The 20313-nt window shown below is 44.1% G+C and overlaps 1 protein-coding gene across 1 annotated transcript; it reads right to left on the reverse strand.

Moving 5' to 3' along the window:
• Positions 1-514: 514 nt before the first annotated feature.
• LOC121271413 (afadin- and alpha-actinin-binding protein-like) lies at positions 515-18553 on the reverse strand. The gene is made up of 14 exons (XM_041177408.1): positions 18320-18553; positions 16551-16596; positions 15927-16096; positions 14308-14523; positions 13374-13484; positions 11504-11639; positions 9381-9456; positions 7426-7600; positions 6043-6157; positions 4322-4458; positions 3471-3632; positions 3228-3345; positions 1794-1977; positions 515-1190 (listed from the first exon to the last, which is right to left on the reverse strand). Exons 2-14 carry the CDS (start codon positions 16570-16572, stop codon positions 1013-1015), a joined length of 1800 nt encoding a protein of 599 aa, XP_041033342.1. The 5' UTR covers positions 16573-16596; positions 18320-18553; the 3' UTR covers positions 515-1012.
• Positions 18554-20313: the final 1760 nt, after the last annotated feature.

The raw sequence follows: 20313 nt of genomic DNA on the forward strand, positions 1-20313 counted from the left end.
CTTACACCATCTTCACCATCATTACGGATGGAGTTTTAAACTTTACTCCAGTGTGTCACCTTGAGGGGAAGGTAATCAAGAAATAACTGCTGGGTGTTCAAGTTTGCTGTTAAAGGGGCTGTGGTGTGCTGAGTAGGCAGCAGCTGTAAATTTCCAGGATTAGAACCTACACACCCATTCAGTAGAACTCAACCCCCAAATCACCTCCCTTTCACCATATCAGGTCCTTTCACCGTGTCAGGTCCTTTCACTGAAGTGGATCTGGGCCAAGTCCAAGTTATTTAGTGTCCTAAAAGGAAACAGGGGTCCCTGGTTTCAAGTTCCCAGGAGGACAGAGCAAAAGCTCCTACTATCTGGTTACGTTAGCATGGGCAGCTCTTCCACTTTGCACCCCACAACTGCACACCCTGGATAAGCAAATAATAAAAAGACCGTTCTGAAGGAGTGAACACCAGAAAAAAAAAAGTTTATTAAACAAATACATGTGAACATCCACAGAATGTCAAGCATCAAGACTTACAACTGTTTGCAAATCCCCATCAATACACATTCCAGAATATCTATTAAAATTACATACACCCAGAAATGAACTTAAAAAGTCCATTTGTGGCATTACACGGAGCGATTCGTCAAAAGGACTGGAACAAAGTACCACCAACCTCCCCCCAGCCTTTCACCTTCTCTCCTCTGGGACCAAAGTAGGCAACATTCAAGTCCCTGAAGCTTTTTCTCCTCTAAAATGTAGCAGCAATATGTAATTCGTGGCAAAGTAATAAAATTTGAAGAAAATTATATGCACTTGGCTACAATAACTGAAATAGAAATCTCACCCACTTTCAGCACTGAGGCAAGAACAGTGATTAGGAAACGAAACAAACCAGTTTTAAATTTTCCTTGAACTTAAACTACAGCTGTAAGAAACACATGATTTCCTGAGTCAATGCAGAACAAACAACTCACTTTATAAAAAGGCCTGGTCATTCCACAGAATGCTGTGGAAGTAACACGGCCATTAGATTGGAGTACATAAGTGTCCACTGCACAGAGAGTCATCGGGGTCATTCACAAACAGAGACGTGTGGATCCATCCGAGGCCATTCCTGGTTTGGGTTGCTGATTCTCGCTGGTTGGATGGGCTCCCTCTTGTGCTGCAAGATCTTTTGAGTCGCACATTAGTGGCAGGCCTGAAACTGTAGGAAACAGAAGACTCAAAATTCTATACCAGATGTAGCAAAAACAAAACACACCGGTCACCCTGGCCGCATCCCATCTACAGAAATCATCTGTAATTTTGGGTGAAATAATTCTTCCCCCTTCACCCCCACCATCCCAGATAAAAAGGGCAACATTTCAGATTTAGAATTTTGGGTTGGCTGGGATAATAAGTGCACATTCTGGACTAGAGAATCCTGGTGTGCATTGTCAGCAGTAATAAATTGGCCATCTTAGCTAGTCCAATTTTCAATTGATTAACACAACAGAGCAGCCCCCAAACATACCAACCTAAACATATGTGGGGAGATGAATGTGGCCCACTCCCATAGGTGAGAGGTTTGTTATTAAAAACGACTGCTGCAGAGAGAGCAAACATCTTTATGAAACAAATCAAATTCATTGTTGGGACGTACCTGAGAGACAAGAGTACGTACTGCATTTTCACACCCTGAACCCCATCACGTTCTCTCCCACCTTACACCGATGACATTTGATAAACCCTTCAGTTAAAAAAAAGGGTCTCCTTTTCAAGGGACCCTTCTGGACAGGTTCAGACAATTAACAACACTGGTATTCACCTCTCTTCTGGAATCATCCCCAGTACCTCATACGATTCATGGGCTGCAGGCAAAGAGTGTCTTCGGAGGTTTGTGCATTTGGATGGTGGGCTTGGAGTGTGCATCAGAGCATGGCGAGAACGCACGAACAACAGGCCCGTTTTTCGATTGGTTAGGCATGGAGACATGCTTTCCTGGTCTTGGCCTAGAAAAGTAAAGCAAAAAGTTTAATTAGTAAACCCTTACAGGGGAACTCCAGGGACACTCGGAATAAGAAAGCACCCAAAGAGATCATTAACCCACGTTTCCTGCACAACTTCCTCCAATCCTAATTTATTGGAAATTAGGATTCGTGTGTGGCATGTTCACTTTCCTGCTATGTATATATGTGCGACTGTTCTTTAAATAAAAGGTGAGGGTGAAATGCTTTCAGATGTTGGGGAGGTGCCTAGGCCATTAAAGTCTCTTTCAATAATTTATACCCAACATTTTTACTTTCACTCAAAAGCTCTCTCTCTCTCTAGCACATGTGCTGTTCAATAGCCAAGGCCTTGATGGCAAAAGAAACAGGCCCAGGTGGTATGCTCAATGCAAATACTGTTAAACATGGTGGCCCAAGACAGCGGCCCCTCCAATGTTAATGCTTGGAGGAAAGCACACTCAGTCCTGCTCAACAACGGTGGCCACCAACTTCTGAGTCCTAACAACACAGAACCAACATATGGGGTGCACCTGGGTGATTGAGGGTGGGATGCTGACAGGGGCCCTCACACAAGGGAATGGCCCCTTTAAGGAACTTCACCTTTAAGAAGGTGATTGCAACTGGGACAGAAGGAGACTTTCCCCAGCCAGAACACACAAGTCCAAGATTCAAGACAAGAGCAGCTGAAAAGATGGAGGCATGTGTTTTAAAAAAGTGTCCGAAACTTGTATTGTTTGATTCTGAGATGGGAGGACCACGTAACAGAGGAAAAGCTTCTTCAAAAAGGAAAATCTAAGTCTCTCCCTAAAAAGCCAACACCCTGCCTCAAGAATTGAAAATTCCAAAACAGATTAATAAATTTGTGTTAGGCAAGGATATTAAGGTTATGGAACCAAAGCAGCCAGGTGGAGCAAAGGTGAAAGTAGCCTTAGTCCAATTGCATGGTGGAACCCAAGAGGCTGAATAGTCTATTACTGTTACTATGTTTCTAAAATCCTCTGTTCTTTATACACTTTTCTGTCCAATTCTTTGAGAGGTACTGTGTACAATCTCCAAGCTGCTTTGTACAGTTACACTGAATAACAGGAACATTCTGCCCAAGGTCACTGCTTTTAATAAACACATTTGGAATTGTAGAACGCCATTCCAAAAAACAGTAAAAACCCCGCATAATGAAACAGAACTCATTGCAAACCACTGCTTCCTCAGCAGTCTTCACTCAGCAAAATTTTGAAAAAAGGGGCAACACTTACTAGGAGCAAAGGGAGTCCTCACTTTCCACTTGGGTTTTCTCCTCTGACCCCGAAACGGTGTCAGGTTCAAGAACTGCTCCTTCAGATGTCGCGCACGTTCCTCCTCAAACAATCTCCGCTAAACCAACAAAACATAAGAGAAGTATTTTGCAACAGGAGGTACTCGGGGGATTCTTGGCTCCATAATCTTAAACAGACTTATGCTAATTTAATGCCCAGTCCACCAGCAGTTTCTCTACTCACCTCCTGACCCAGTCGAATTGCTGCCTCCGTGAACTTCTGCCTCTCTGTCTCAAAGTTCTTTTTCTGCTCCTCAAACAGCTGTCGCTCTTTATAAAACCATTCTTCCTCCTCCAGCAAATCAGAACCACAGGCAAAATCATCTTTCTGAGTGGCCAAATAGTCCTGGAATATAAAAGCAGCAGAAGGCAGCTTTTAAAGATGACACAAACGGCCCTATTTCACACACGTACGAAAGTGTTCCATCTCTTAATATTTGTTCCAGGATGTCAGTGATCTGGTCAAGGTCAGGTCTGTCCCCATTCTTGTAAATGCACAGAAGATTTGCCACTTCTCACCCCTCAATCCAGAGTCTCCCTTTATGTTGGGCAGGACAAACATTGAAGCAGGCCAGTCTTGCTCTTAGTGTTAGAGGCTAACAGACATATCTCAAGGCATTAAGCCCACCCTCCCCAAAGACAACGGTGATCCTGCACACAGTACTTTAAAAAAAAGTTTCAATGACAACCAAGGCTGCTCTTTGAACTCTAACCTGGGAGCTAAATAATTCTATAAAACCTCTTAGAGCTCAAATCTGTCTCAACCACTGGAGGTTGAAAACTGGGGTAGAAGGAGGTGGCTACTATGAGCAATACCACTGGATATCTGCTGGTACATAGAAAGAATAGAGGAAGAGGGAGGAGAACAGTGTAGAAAGAATAGCAAGATACACACCAGTTTACAGCATATCAGTGAAAGCGAGACAAAATAACTCCTGGGAGAACATGGCACAAATCAAAAGAAACAAAAAAGGAGGAGTTTCTGAAGTATTTAATCATGTTCATTCAATCATTGCTTTGCCCAGGACCTCATACCTCAAGAAGCTGCTGCTGTGCACTCATGATTTCCTTACTCTGTTCAAGTTCCAGCTTCAGCTTGGCTATTTCCTTATCATGGTCAGTTATACTGACAACTTGCTCGTCCTTCCCAACAATTGGAGACTTCCTCACAGCTGAGGGGAAATGAATGCATAGGGACAGTGGATTTATTTGGCCTGCTTGTTATACTCAAGAATTATCTATAAGACGCACAAGATAGATCAGTCGTTTGTTTTATTCATTCTTGGACCATAGAGGGCACAGTTTAAAAATAAGGGGTCTCCCATTTAAGGCAGAGATAAGCAGCAACTTCTCCTGAAGGTTGTTAGTCTTCAGAATTCTCTTCCACAGAGAGCAGTGGAGGCTGGGTCACTGAATATATTCAAGGCTGAGTTAAATAGATTTTTGATCGATAAAAGGAGTCAAGGGGTATGGGGGACATACAGGAAAGTGGAGTTAAGACCACAATCAGATCAGCCATGACCTTCTTGAATGGCAAAGCTAAGTAGCCTCCTCCTGCTCAGAATTCTTATGATCTTATGGCCAGCATTCATTATCCATCCTAAACTGCCCTGCAGAAGGTGGTAGTGTTTGTAGAAGTTTGATTCTATTGAGTGGCCCTTCTAGAGGGAAGTTAAGAGTCAACTATGTAAGTGCGTGGGCCTGGAGTCACTGGGGCCATGTAAGGATGGCAGGTTTCCCTCACTGAAAGCACACAGGCAAACCAAAAGGGTCTTAATGACAATTTCACAGTCACTTTTATGGAGACCAGCTGTTAAAACAAAAAAAAAAAAATCTGGATTCAAATTCATATACATTGGTGGGATTTGAACACTACATGTTTAGTCTAAGCCTCTGGATTACTAGTCAATAACATAACCACTACAATGTGATACCAGATAGAAAACAGTCAGTGAGAGTCATGCTGTGCAAAGGGAATGGCTGCAATGTATCCATCCATGGACAGCTCCCAAAATTATGGGGAGGGGTGCAGGTAATATAAATGGCAGTCACCCACCAAGATTGTGCATTCACTTGGCAGCTATAGGATGCTCAGGTTCAGCTTACATTATCTAGCCACAAGGAAGACTGATGCCAGGAGGTTATTCTCACAGACCTTTGGAAGGGTGCTTGAATAAAAGTTTCCAGGGCAATGGAGATAGAGCAGGGGAATCGGATTGAATGGATTGCTCTACAGAGAGCTGGCATGGACTCAATGGGCCGAGTGGCTATAATGATTCTAGGAGGCTGACTGATATATGTGGAAATGGTTTCTGTGTATGGTAGTTTGGCAAAATCCTGGAACCATTTAAGTAGTTGCTGTGATACAGTAGGATGCAGAAACACTAGCAACTTTCTTGGATGAGTGAGCCAGGATGAATTCAATATCCTTCCCCATAGCTTCTAGTTAGAGTGGCACTGACAGCACTGCTCACTGACTAGTGAGTAAAATCCAAAATAATTACAAACACAATCCACTTTAAAGTTTATAATGAGGCGTCACACTGCACCTGGAAACAGCTGCTCACACTAACCTGCAAAATCATTTCGTGATGTACCTAGGTTCATGAGGTAAGGGACTCCTTTGCTAATGTTGTTTGCATGCAATGGGACCCGTTACACAATATGAATTCTTAAAAGACTTTTTTTTTTAAATTCCCATATCAGATAATTTCCAGTGCAGCTGCTGTAATAAGATAAGGTGCCATTCACTTTACCTATGACTGCTAGTTTTGCCATGTGATCCTTTAAGGAGTTCCACTGCTTTTGAACAATGTCGGTAAGATGCCCTCTGGCTGTATTCTGGGACTCATTAATGCTGATTTCTTCCTCCTATTTCAAGGATTCAAGCACTTTCAGAAAGTTTGTTAAGACAGTTATAACAACATTACTTCAGATTTCAGCATTGAATCCTAGACATTCAGCTTATAAAACCGCCTAATGTAAAGAATCTGTACAGTTTTACCAGCCACTCTTCACTCTGATGGACAGGTCACAAATCTATCTGGGTCAGACCTGTTCTAGGTTCATTCAGCCTCCCTCTAGCTGCCTCTAATTGGACCAAATCATTGGGAACAAAAAAAAAACTGGCCAATATTGTGTGGTGACTGACCTGTATAAATTTAGTTCATGTGCTGAGTGAGCAGTGCACTGCGAGTAGACAAAACACATTGTCCCAGTAACATTGCAAACTGTCTTCAACAGTTTCAAAGGTTATCAATAGTTATATGATTTTAAGAACTAGATGATCTGGCAGCAATGGGGGAGGGAGAGAGACACATCACAACCTGATACATTAACTATGTTGCCCTCTCCAGGCCACCTGAGCCGCTGTGTATTTCCAACATTTACTGTTTTTATTTCAAACTTCTAGCATCCATATTACTTTGTTTTTGAATTCATATAGTGTCCACCTTCAGGACATCCAATGCACTACACAGGCAACACACTACTTTTGAAGCCTAATCACTATAGATACACAGCAGCCATGTTCCCCACAACAACCTCCCATCAACGGTACACTCAATAAACTGACCAGTCATTCTATTTAGGTGTGGCTGGTTAAGGCATATTGACCAGGAAACCAGAGGAACTCCCCAACTTTTAAAAATAGTGCCCTACAATCTATTACATCCACCCAAGCCAGCAGTCAGGGCCTCGGTTTAATATTCCAGGATGGCTCTAAAACAGTGCATCCCTCCCTCGGTACTGTATTGGAGTGTCAGCCCTAGATTATCCGCAGGTTTCTATGTACAGGATGACAGGCGGCCATTTTTAGTGTTGGCTTCAACAGCACATGCCAACCAGTTAGACAGCAAACATCCCCTGGTCAGCCGCACAGTACAGGGACAAGTGAAGAGTGTAAGTATGGTGGATACCCACTTTGGATTCTCTCTTGATAGCTAAAGACTAAAATTAAATGATGATTTATTTCAGATTAAGGATTTCACAGTGTAATTGTTACACAATGCTTCGTATACCTCGTTCTGAAACGCTCCAGGTGGGATTGTACTTTGTTCAGCTGGATCGGTTAGAATCAGTTAGTAAAACTCATCCATTATAACATCACTGTTACTTTCAGCACAAAGCCACATACTCACAGAAAGTGACTGAAGAGAATTGGATCTGCAGAGTTTCTTGTGTGGACTGAGAAACCCATTTATCTCACTCTTCATTCGATTCAAAACCCTCGTTAGCTCTGCATTTTCCAACACCAACTCCTTGATTTGAGCCTCATAGTTAGTTGTGAGCACTTTGTACATTTCCTCTTCCCTCCTGCAGCATAGGGCAGGCACCATGTGTTTAAAAGCAAATAAAGCATCCAGACAAGCAACTTCTCTTGCCTACCTTTCTACCTCAGCCCCGCCATCTTCAACCAAGACAGAGGAGCTGGCATCAACATGCCCAAATGCATGTTTGTAGCCCGAGTTCAGGGTTATAAACCTTGCAGCAGGAAATGCCTCCAACTCACGCAGGAGACAAACACAGCTCCTCAAAATAATGACAGCAAAGCTCACTCAGGGTCAAAACTGGCAACAGCAGTTAGTCAGAGTTAGTGATTATTGGAGGGAAAGTTCAGGCCTCACCAATTCCATAGGCTTCAGGGGGTGATTCACAGCTTTCTACATTCATGAAAGAATGGCCAATATGATTCTACTACATAATGCAGCTAATGTAGAAGGGGGGTAGTATAGTTTAGGGTGGTCTTGTGGTGCAGTGATAGTGCCCCTACCTCTGGGCCAGAAGCTCCAGGTTCAAGACCCACTTCAGGACTTGATGGCCAAGGAAGGTGTGTTCATAATGTGGCTACACAGGTTGATTATCAGCCTGTGAATCCTTCCAATAAGCCTGATGGCAGGCGGTAAGAGTGAGAGAGTTTCCTGCTCAGCCAGACTGTGGAAGACAATGGCAAACCACTGCAGTACTTTACCCAGCAGAATCATGGACCAATCCAATGGACGTTCATGGTCACCAACACCCTCATAGGACATGGAACCTGGAGGAACGTAACTTAGAGCAAGAGGACAAAGGTTTGAAAACTGTTCAGTTCAAGTATAGACGGGAGTTGCACCAAACAAGGAGAATGCCAAATACAGAAAATGATGGAACAACTCAGCAGGTCTGACAGCAGCACCTGTGGAGAGACAAACAAAGCTGACCTTTCAAGTCTGTATGACCTTTCTTCAGAGCAGGAAGAAGGGTCATACAGACTCAAAAGATCAGCTCTGTTTCTCTCTCCACAGATGTTGTCAGACCTGCTGAGTTTTTTCATCATTTTCTGTGTTAGGTTCAGATTTCCAGCATCCGCAGTATTTTGTTTTTATTTAAGGACAATGCCAAGCCTCCTGGGAGATGATGGATTTTGAAAAAAATGGCCAAGCTAAAACAGAACGCCTAGCCTCAGAAACTGACCAGGGGGGAGGGAGGAGGGCATTGGCAGAAGTATGGAGTGGACAGCTGCCAAACCTTGTAGAATATAGCAAAGTGTGATAGGGAAGAAAACGTAACCATTTGAATAAAATGCAATGCTTATGTGCCAGGAATCTGACTTATCAGTTTACATGCGGCAGGACAGTTGAAATCTGACTGGTTTACAAGTAGGTCATGGCAGAGATAGAGAGTCAGCAACAAGGTTATTCTGCCTGCTTTGAACAAATGTATCCAGCTCCCGCGGAAACTGAATGACTCAAGCCATGTCCACTACCTCCCAAGCAGTCCACTATACACAGCATCAACATGTCAAGTAATTAACTTGTCCTGGATGCAAATCCACCAATCCCCACTGTAAGTGTGTTTGTTAATCTTAAACTTTTAAGTGTTTTGCTTAATTAGATTTCAGAAACTAGAGTCCTTGATAATACAAACTCCCTTTTCTTTTCTATAGCTCCATTCCCAAATGCTAACATGAGCGCATCAGAAGCACAGTGGGATTCTGTTCAAACAGAGTGCCTCACAATACAGCATAGAAATTGCTGCCAGTTATTCAAGATGTTCAGTTAAGAATGCAGGATTTAATTCAGTTTTAAGAACAGACTATAGAGACAGCAAATCCTACCTCGATTCAGTCTTGCCCGTTCTCCACAAGGGGCGTTTTCCATCAGATCGTCCAATGTAATTCAGGATATCTATAGCTTAAAAACAATGAGTAAGGGGATTTTAGTTTATTACGTTTATTATTTCTGGGCTTCCAATTGGCAGCTTCTCTCAATCCTGAACAGGAAATGTAGCCTGACCTCACAAAAGCCCCCTTCAAACCAGTGTTGCTTAATCCCCCTCCTTCGTCCTCAATAGCTCTTCCGCTCTCAGCCCTTCTGATGATTTGAGGTTGCAGAAACCTGCTGGGCCTGTATCTGAAACACTATTAAACCCAATGGAGGTGGGTGGGGGTGGGGGCAGATGGCAGAAGAATTTTCCAAAATTTCCCCCTTCCCTTCCCGGGGGATTGTATGGCGGGGGAGGGGTGGGGTTGTGTGCACATCATACATCGTGATACACAAGGCACCACTGTTTTGGACAAGCTTCCTGGTCTATCCTTGTCCATGTGTAGTTTTGTGTTGCTGTCCACACTGGTCTAACCTACAGTCTGGGGAGGAATAAGTACAGTTCCACTGCCTATAGCAGTCTTATTGGATTAACATGGTTTCCCCGTAATAAAAATCAGTGGATGGTAAAATCCAAAACATGTTGGCTACTGTTTTAAAAAAGTAGGCAAATCTCATTTAGCAATTATCTCTAAGTTATTAAAAGGTGATGACAAAATAACAAGGCATGTACAGCTGATTGAAACTGCAAAGACTCAACTGAAATCAGCTACACCTTTTAAATGGCTGAAGTATAGGGTTAATACTCATTAAAAGAAAACCTGAAATCAACCAGAATTCCTTCTTGCTCCACGCTCTCTACCTGATTTGCTAAATTTTCCCAGCATTCTCTGATTTTACCCCAGATTTCCAGCATGCAGGGATTGAAATGCCTGGAATAGTTGGTGGGTTTCCCCAAGTTCTGCCTTTTTAAAAAAAAAAATCATTCACAGGATGTGGGCTTCGCTGGCTGGGCCCAGCATTTATTGCCCATCCCTAATTGCCCTTGAGAAGGTGGTGGGTGAGCTGCCTTCTTGAATCGCTGCAGTCCATGTGGTGTAGGTACACCCACAGTGCTGTTAGGGAGGGAGGTCCAGGATTTTGACCCAGTGACAGTGAAGGAACGGCCGATATATTTCCAAGTCAGGATGGTGAGTGAAGGCTGCCCTTGTCCTTCTAGATGGTAGCGGTCATGGGTTTGGAAGGCGCCATCGAAGGAGCCTTGATGAGTTCCTGCAGTGCATCTTGTATATGGTACACACTGCTGCCATTGTGTGTCGGTGGTGGAGGGAGTGAATGTTTGTGGATGTGGTGCCAATCAAGCGGGGCTGCTTTGTCCTGGATGATGTCGAGCTTCTTGAGTGTTGTGGGAGCTGCACTCATCCAGGCAAGTGGAGAGTATTCCATCACACTCCTGACTTGTGCCTTGTGGATGGTGGACAGGCTTTGGGGAGTCAGGAGGTGAGTTACTCGCCACAGGATTCCCAACCTCTGACCTACTCTTGTAGCCACAGTATTTATATGGCTGGTCCAGTTCAGTTTCTGGTCAATGGTAAACCCCAGGATGTTGATAGTGGGGGATTCACTGATGGCAATGCCAGTGAATGTCAAGGGGCGATGGTTAGATTCTCTCTTGTTGGAGATGGTCATTGCCTGGCACATGTTTGGCACGAATGTTACTTGCCACTTGTCAGCCCAAGCCTGGATATTGTCCAGGTCTTGTTGCATTTGGACATGGACTGCTTCAGTATCTGAGGAGTCACAAATGGTGCTGAACATTGTGCAATCATCAGTGAACATCCCCACTTCTGAACTTGTGATAGAAGGAAATTCATTGATGAAGCAGCTGAAGATGGTTGGGCCGAGGACACGACCCTGAGGAACTCCTGCAGTGATGTCCTGGAGGTGACCGACCTCCAACAACCACAACCATCTCCCTTTGTGCTAGGTATGACTCCAACCAGTGGAGAGTTTTCCTCCTGATGGCTTATGATACACGTTATCTAGGCAGATGCTCAGGATAAGGAACTGTTCAAGAGGTGGACTATCCTTGATTGGAATTCTCCACCCACTCCCTCACAAGAAGTGAAATAGTTACTGATTCTTTTGTCTTTTTTGTCTGTCAGGTGGTGATGCATCTTCTCCTTCAGTTTGCTCAGTTCCTGCTCCTTCCTCTTCAGGTCATGGAGATATTGAGCTGCCCGACTTGCAACAATACTCTGTAATTTCGCCACCTGGATGAGAGATGGCAGCAGTCACTAACCCAGAATACCACGTTAGTCACTTCAGGCGGTGCTAAGGCCCCAGCCTCCAGAATTCGCTCTCTAATCCCCTCCATCACTTTCCTTTTAAGAAGCTCCTTAAAACTTGGCTCTTTGGCTGAGCTTTTAGTTTGCTGTTTGATTTATTATGTTATAGGTAAACACAATACAATTAGCTGAAAGTTTAAGGGTGCTGATCAACTTCTCATGCCTCAGCCCAAGTGCCTGATTAACATTTAACATGAGATGGGGGCAGGGTGGTGAAAGAGGAGGAAACAGGAGTAAAGAGAGGCCTAATGAATAAGCCTGCTCCTGTCCTCACCAATATCCAAATGCCCCATCAGATCACTGGACTGTGGCCAAGACTGGCACCCTAGCTGAGTGTATCGTTGCTATATCTCAGGCACAGAGACACTGTTGCACCCATACAGCCTTCTCTTTCCCCACCACAGGTGAGCTCAGCTATCAGCACAGACCCAAGGTCTTGCTGCTGTTACTCTGTGTATTTACTCATAGGTGGGAGGGCATGCTGTGATGAGAACATAAAGAATCTGCAAGGGAAAATGGATATGTTGAGTGAGTGGTAAAAAACTTGGCAGATGGAGTTTAATGTAGGAAAGTGTGAGGTCATGCACTTTGGTAGGGAGAATCAAAAGGCAGACTATTGTTGAAATGGAGAGAGACTCCAAAAAAGTGCAGCACAGAGGGATCTGGGTGTTCTTGTGCATGAAACACAAAGTTAGCATGTAGGTGCAGCAAGTAATTAAGGCAGCAAATAGAATTTTGGCCTGTATTGCTAGGAGGTTGGAGTTTAAAAATAGGGAAGTCTTGTTACAACCGTACAGGATGTTGGTGAGGCTGCACCTGGAGTACTGTGTATGGTTTTGGTCACCGTATTTAAGAAAGGATATACTGGCATTGGAGGCAGTTCAAAAGAGATTCACTAGGCGGATTCCTGGGATGAAGGGGTTGACTTATCAAGAATGACCAACAGGTTAGACCTTTATTCAGTAGGGTTTAGAAGAATGAGGGGTGATCTTTTTGAAATATGCAAGATTCTGAGGGGGCTTTACAGGGTAGATGTTGAGATGATGTTTCACTAGTGGGGGAATCTTGAACTAGGGGACATAGTTACAGAATAAGGGGACACTCATTTAAAACTGAGATGCAAAGGAATTTCTTCTCTCAGGGGTTAGTGAATGTCTGGAATTCTCAACCCGAGAGAGTGTTGTGGAGGCTAGATCACTGAAAGGTATTTAAAGAGGACGTAGATAGATTTTTGAAATATCGGGGAGTCGAGGGCTATGCGGAGCTGGCACAAAAGTGCAGTTGAGGCCTGGGGCAGATCAGCTTCAGCCATAATCTTATTGAATGGTGGGATAGATTTGAGGGGCTGAATGGCCTACTCCTGCTCCAATTTCTTATGTTCTTCCGACTGTTATACTGAAGGGAAGAGGTTTCTGCAGACGTAGTGACACTCATTCTAGCACAGCAACTACACACTGGTTATTTTTTCCTGCCACACTTAGAAAATGCAGCTGTCACACTGCAGTCCTGCCAACAAGTCAAACACCAAAAATTCCATCTTTATTCTCACTTCTGATCAGGAGAACAAAGACTGAACTCAGTGAGCAACAGGAATTAGGTAGGGATTAGAGTGTGGGTTAGATCACAGATCTAGATCAACATCTTGAAAATGGATCTTACCTCCTCTTTATGATTCTTTAGCTGATTACTCAAATTCTGGATGTTCTTCTGTCCTTGCTGCTCCTTTGCTTGTAAAGCAGCAACTTCTAGTTCCAATGCTGCTACCTGTTCCTGTTTGGAAAGCACAAACAATGGAACTGTAAGTCTACTTTAATCCTCCCTCCCTTCAAACAAACTGCTTCCAGATTATCGGGGTAGTGGTGAGAAAGGACTTGTTCGCTCACCGGGATCATCCTCTTCCCAGAAGATTGACTGACATGGATCTCCACCTGTCTCGCCCATTGCACCCCATTCCCACCCCACCCTTACACAATCCAGCCTATAAATCAATCATCCATTTTCTACTCTGCTTCTTCTCTTTGTTTTCTGTCGTTAATAATCTCAGTCTACCATCTGCTCAAAATGATGTGACCAAAATTTTGTATTCTTTTCCCTTTGATATCATGTACTAAGTTCATCTCTTCTCTAACCATTTCTAGCACTTCTGTCTGTGTAGGATATGTTGAATATCCTCCTATATGTCCACGTCAGAGTGTACTGTCACCAGCTGATTGATCGCCAGCATGAGCTTGATGTACTACATCAAACTGCCACACCCTATGATAAACAAACAGGCCAGCAGTTCGGATTCTCATTCTAAAGAGGATTTCTGCCACCTTGGAAACAATATGGAGGTTTCTGCTCAGTCTGTGAAAATTAACCATTCAATATAGTGGGAGAGAGCACAAACTAAACAAAACCATCTCCCCTTGGATAGATCAGCACAGTAGAAGCAAGGAGCTGATGAACCCCAGACCCTTTCCTGTTGCTCTGAGGAGAGGGTGGAAATGGTCATATTCAGGTTACAACTACCCATCAGCATCCTCATTTAATAACACCCAGCATTAAATTTACCAAATTTACCTTCCTACAAGCCTGTTTCAGTAGAACTCACCTGCAGTTTCAGCTGACTGCTTTTTGAACAATCCTGCTCACTGAAGGATTTTAAGTGCTCCGTTTCTAGTCCATCCACTTTAACCACCTTCTTCCCATATAGCTGCAGCAGGCTGTGTACACAGTTTATTACAGCTACCAGGTTACAGCTTGAAGCAGGATTCTCCTCAAAAATATCACCGTCAAACAAAGGAGGAAGGCCCAATGTGTTCAGCTCCTGGAATATTTGATAAACAGTCAACCCTATTTGATTAGCATTAGCTTATGTTAGAGAATGGTTTAAAACCCTGTACACTTGGGCACTTCTTGAACAACATGTAGATCCAGAACAGATTGAGAGCTGGCAGAAAGGAGACTGTGTACAAATAACCAATATTATCATGATGGGCAGCCTCACTCAAAGCTAACAAATATTGAGCGTCAGCCTGGACTTAAACCATGTTGGGACTGTTTATACTCCCAACAGGCAAGCTTATAGTTACATAGAATATACAAGCACAGAAACCGGTCATTCACCCCAACCAGTGTTCCAGTCCACATCATAAAGAGCTTATACATGATGAGATTATAAATTAAACTAGGCCACTTAGTACAAGGCTCATGCTGGTAAATGATATACACACTGTAGAAGCAGTAAGTGCTGATTTACTGTGGAGGTACTTTCATCATTAGCATTTTCAGTGGAAACTAGTGATGGTAGAGAGCGTACTTTAGCCTTTGATAACATTAAAATGAAAGCTGTGTCAGAATAGTTCACATGTTCGGATGTGGAGCAGGGAGATGATGCATACATCATGGCTGCCTGTGAGAATTAACTGCAAATTGAAAACTCGGACTCTCACCCTTTAGCAATGGTAACCGCAGGATTGAATTAGCAGTGTGAATAGAAAGACATTGAAATGGGAGAGGGAGCGAGGGGAAAAGCCAAGAGTAACAGAGAGCTACAAGTCTTAGCTTCAGCAATATTACCCCTCCCTTGCTCCCACCCAAAGACCATTTATAATGAGTAAATTTTTCAGTTTTCATTGAACCTATGTTCTCTGCATTGCACTGCCCACTGTAGGTGCAACGTGCTGAGAAACGTTGATACATAATGGGCAGCACAATATAGCGCACACAAACTTTTAGTGACATAAAGGGAGTGCAGTCACTCCCAGTATAAGATGCCTTCAATTGGACTGATCTGGGAACCTTCGAGTTCCCTGCTGAGGAAGTGTACAATTTTATTGGCTCACTGATCAATAAGGTTATCAAAGTGGGACTCATGCAATAACTTCCATTCACACGAAGCATGAACTGCAGCTAACTGATCATATTTCACTATCTGATCAGCACCAACTGATTCTTGGCCTGGAGAATCCACATGACATTCTGTGCAGAACTGGCAATGATGTCAGATCTGGGGGACAGTATTAATAGAGGGAAGAGAAAAAGATTGAAAGACACAGGGATGCATTTAATTTCTGGGTCCGCGTTTTGCTTCAAGTCTGTGGCATCCAGGGTCAGACCAGTGGCTTCTTGCTATGGCTGTAAACAGTGGCATCATGGGTCCAGAGACCATATCACTTGTATTTACACAGTCAGTCATCGAAACTAAAGCAGCGTTTCACTTTAGCCTACCTTGTTTAAGTACAAGATACACTCCTCTACATTGTCACCCCAGCAGAAAGCATTTTGGCTGAAAAGGTTTGGAAGCGGTAGCGTTGGGGAGTAGTGCAGAGTTATGGTGCTGGCGGGTGAGAATGGTGAAGCAGACTGAGAAACACGCCTCAAAATGAAACTCTTTGCATCTGTGGAGAAATTGATTTAAAGAGGTCAATACCAACAGTCTGTTAGGGCAATGGTCTTCAAGCAGGAGGACCAAGCAGCTTCAGCTATCCCGCCCACAGAGCCCTGCTCCTTCACTGAACTTACAATAAAACTGAAGTAAAACAAAGGAGGCAGGACTGCAGATTTGGCGATGCACAAGTTCACCAACGGGTAATTAACTGAGACAGGATGCAAACTTCAATCCCTCATTCTGAAACCCTGGTGGCTTTGCTGGGGACAAATCTTGCTGCCCTGTGCTCAAGCTGGCTGATCTTTAACCAGTCTGCCACCTCTATCCACCAGGGAAATGGTGCTAGTATCTATGCTGGGGCCACCACTGCTTTAAGAATGGAAGTGCAAGCTTCATTGGTTGTAAAGCACTTTGGGGCATCCTGAGGTCATGAAAGACACTTTATGGATTGTACAAAAGCTCACCTGGGGTCTTCCAGTCTCCCATCTCTCCAATTGGGAATCCAACTGTCTAGGGGAAGAAAATAAGTTATTAGATAGCAATTATGGTGAGGGCTAGGTGGGGGAAATGTGTGGGCTGGAGGAAGATAATAAGAGCAAAGAGACAAGAAAATGCCTAGGAAGTTTACATTGGAAAAAAATAACATCCTTCATAAATCAAGCATTGTATTTCACCACCTCTCTCTCATACCACCCTCAAGGTGATCGACCCTGGAATAGCTAGCGTGGAGCACAAACGAAAGCATGAATAGATCATTTGGCTAAACTGGTCTCTGTGCTGTATAGGCTATCAACATACACTTTACTTAAACTTGCCGTTAGCATGAGGTGAGCATAGGAGGAAATACCCACCTCAAATTATCTGCCCACCTCCTCTCAGTCTCAAATTCAAATGCCACATCTGGAGCAGACTGCAACTGCCGTGGTTGCCCAGGTATCAGGAGAGGTATAAAGTCCCAAACTTCTCACCACAGCTCTGGGAAGCAAAATAATAATCACACCACCTTCAGCACCTAAACCTTTAGCCTTCTACAGCTTCCCATTTCACTACTGCTACGTCTGCTCTTTCACTCTGCCACCTTCTACCCTATTAAAAAAAAAGAGCCAGCACTGAACAAGTGCTCTACCACTCATTGGTAAAACAATGGTAATAGATATATAGACACATTTAAAGCACAGGAGGCCATTCAGCCCATCGTGTTCACGCCAGTCGAAAAAGAACTATCCACTCTAATCCCACCTTCCAGCTCTTGGTCTGTAGCCCTGTGAGTTACAGGACCTCAAATATATATCCAATTATTTTTTTAAAATATGATGAACAGTTTCTGCCTCTACCACCCTTTCAGGCATTGTGATCCAGAGCCTCATCACCCTCTGGGTAAAAAAAAAAACACACCTAAACTCCCCTTGAATTCTTTCACCAATTACTTTAAGTCCATGCCCCCTAGTGATCTCCAACAGAAAAAAAAAGGTCCTTCCTATTCAGAACCCTCAAATTAAATCTCCCCTCAGCCTCCTTTGTTCCAAACTAAACAACCTATTCAATCTTTCCTCATCCTTCAAATTCTCCAGTCCTGGCAACATCCTTACGAACCTCCTCTGTACTCTCATGTGACCGCATCCTTCCAGTAATGCAGCAGCCAAAACCGCACACAGTACTCTAGCTGTGGCCGAAGTAGCATTTTATATGATATAAAAACTGAAAATGCTGGAAACACTCAGCAGGTCAAACAGCAGCTGCGGAGAGAGAAACAGAGTTAACGTTCCAGGTCGATGACCTTTCATCAGAATTCCAGCATCCACAGCATTTTGCTTTTTGTGTTAACCTTCGTGGTGCTCTTTATAATTTATGCCTCAGTCAATAAAGGAATTCCTCAACAACCTTATCCACCTGTCCTGCTACTTTCAGGGATCTGCAGATATGTCAAAGATCTCTCTCTGTTCCTCCACACTTATCCAATCCAGGAACCAATTGCAGCAAAATGGTCCTATTGTCCTGTTCACTCATTGTAACACATTACTAATGAGAGGGAGGCCAGCCTGGGAGAAGAAGGGAGGGGGTGTGGGGAGAGGAGTACGGGACAGCCCGGGGGGAGGGGGAGAGGGAAAGAGTACGGGACAGCCTGGGTGGGGGAGGAGGAGGAGGAGGAGGAGGAAGAGGAAGGGACAGCCCGGGGGAAGTGGGGGGGTGTGAGGAAACCTCTATTGGCTCAGGGACATTCAGCCCGAGTTACCCCGAACCCGGCCCGACATTCACTCAGCCCCGAGACGGGCCGAGCAGACGCTGCAGGATCTCACCGCCGCCCCAGCAACTCGACGAGCGGCCGCCCGGCCCCGGCTTTAAATCTCCCTCCATAACAACCACACCCTCTCATCGGAGGCAACCATTGGGCCACGCTCTTTGCGAACGCTCCAATCAGCAAACCGCTCCCGGTGACTATCCGACCAATCGGGAATAGCCTCTGGTGCGCACGTGCACATTGCCATTGGCATTCTGGGAGTGCTTCTTCTTCTCCCCCTACTCTGACGGCCGCTCACACTGCCCCCTGTGGCAGGAGGTCCACTGACCACAGGGAGCCGTAGCATGCAGTGCAAAAATCCCTCCAAAATCACAGACAGGGGTTGGACCTATGTCCCTCACTGTATGCAAGTTTTTCCCTCACACACTGTTAATTAAGAAATAGAAAAAAATTCCATTTATGTAGCACCTTTCAAGGCATCTCAGTGCAATTTAGCAGCCATATGAAGAAACAAATTAGGAGTAGGCCAGTGAAGCATTGAGTAAGGGGTATTGTTTTTTTTTAAATTCTTCCTTTTCCCTTGTGTCTGTTTTCCTCTCCCTCAATGCATTTTTCCTTTCCTTCTCTTTCCGTACCCAATCTAACTTTGTTACACCTTCACTTCAAACTTTCCCACCCTTGTCCACTCCATGAATCTTAAACACCTCAATGAGATCACCCATTAATCTTCTGTACACAAGGTAATTGTAGCTTTAAGGAACGTAGTGACTGTTGCTTTAAGACTTATTGTAGCACATGACAGTGTGAACGAATCAGCCCTAGGAGCGGGGAAACTTAGAGTGGGAGTTCTTCTAGTTGCGGAGCTTGATGGAAGCATGTAACTGCTGCTGCAGCCTAAAAATAAAGTTCGACGTTTGGCAACCTGACCTCATAACTTAACCCTTTTAGCTCTGGCATAATTCCAATAACTCTGTGCTGCACCCTTCCTGGACCAATATATCCAGTGCCCAGAACTGAGCATCATGCTCCAGTATTTCAGGCTGTCCCTTACAGGTACTCTCAGGCCCTGAATCTCAGCAGGCTTTGCAACCAGGCTGACAGAGTCAGGTCAATACCTGTCTTCAGGGTTTGTACATTCACATCCAGCAGGGTGGGGCTGGGTGGAGAGGGAGAATCAGTGGATAAGATCGCTGACATCTCTGCATACCCCCAATTCTGACACCTTGCACATCCCCGATTTTAATCGCTCCACCACTGGTGGCCATGCCTTAAGCTGCCTAGGCCCTAAGCTCTGGAATAAACCTCTCCTCCACCACTCTACCCACTTTGAGACATTCTTGAAAACCTACTTCTCTGAGCAATCAAAAAGCAGAATATTTTGGGTGTTGAAATCTGAAACAAAAACAGAAAATTCTGGAAACATCCAGAAGGCCAGGCAGCATTTGTGGAGAGAGAGAAAGAGTGTGAATGTTTTCTGTTATTGTTTCCCTAAGTAATCTTTTGGCCACCTGACCCAAATGGTATCTCCTTATGTGGCACTTGGTGTCAAATCTCATTTGATGGGTACTTCTGTGTAAAAGGTCCTATACAGATACAGGTTGTTGTTCATTCCACACTCCCTAGTGTAAGGGCACTGAGCACAATTGTAGTTTCCTTACAGTGAAGACAGCATTCTGACAGTAGACATGAACCCTGGCCTGCAAGACTTAATGTAGTCCTCGTGCTTAGTAGACAGTGAGACAGGATATTCTGAAAGATAAAAAAGTGTAACCAAAGAAAGCCTTGCATTTCTAAAGCACCTTTCATGATGTACCAAAGCATGTTACAACCAATGAAGTGCTTATCAAAGTGTGGTCACTGTTGTAATGTAGGAAATGCGGCAGCCAATTTGCACACAGCAAGCTCCCACAAACAGTAATGTGGTAATGACCAGATAATCTGTTTTTGTGATTTTGTTTGAGGGATAAATATTGGCCAGGACACTGGAG

This window comes from Carcharodon carcharias, chromosome 30 (genome assembly GCF_017639515.1).
Source record: "Carcharodon carcharias isolate sCarCar2 chromosome 30, sCarCar2.pri, whole genome shotgun sequence".
Taxonomy (NCBI): Eukaryota; Metazoa; Chordata; class Chondrichthyes; order Lamniformes; family Lamnidae; genus Carcharodon; species Carcharodon carcharias.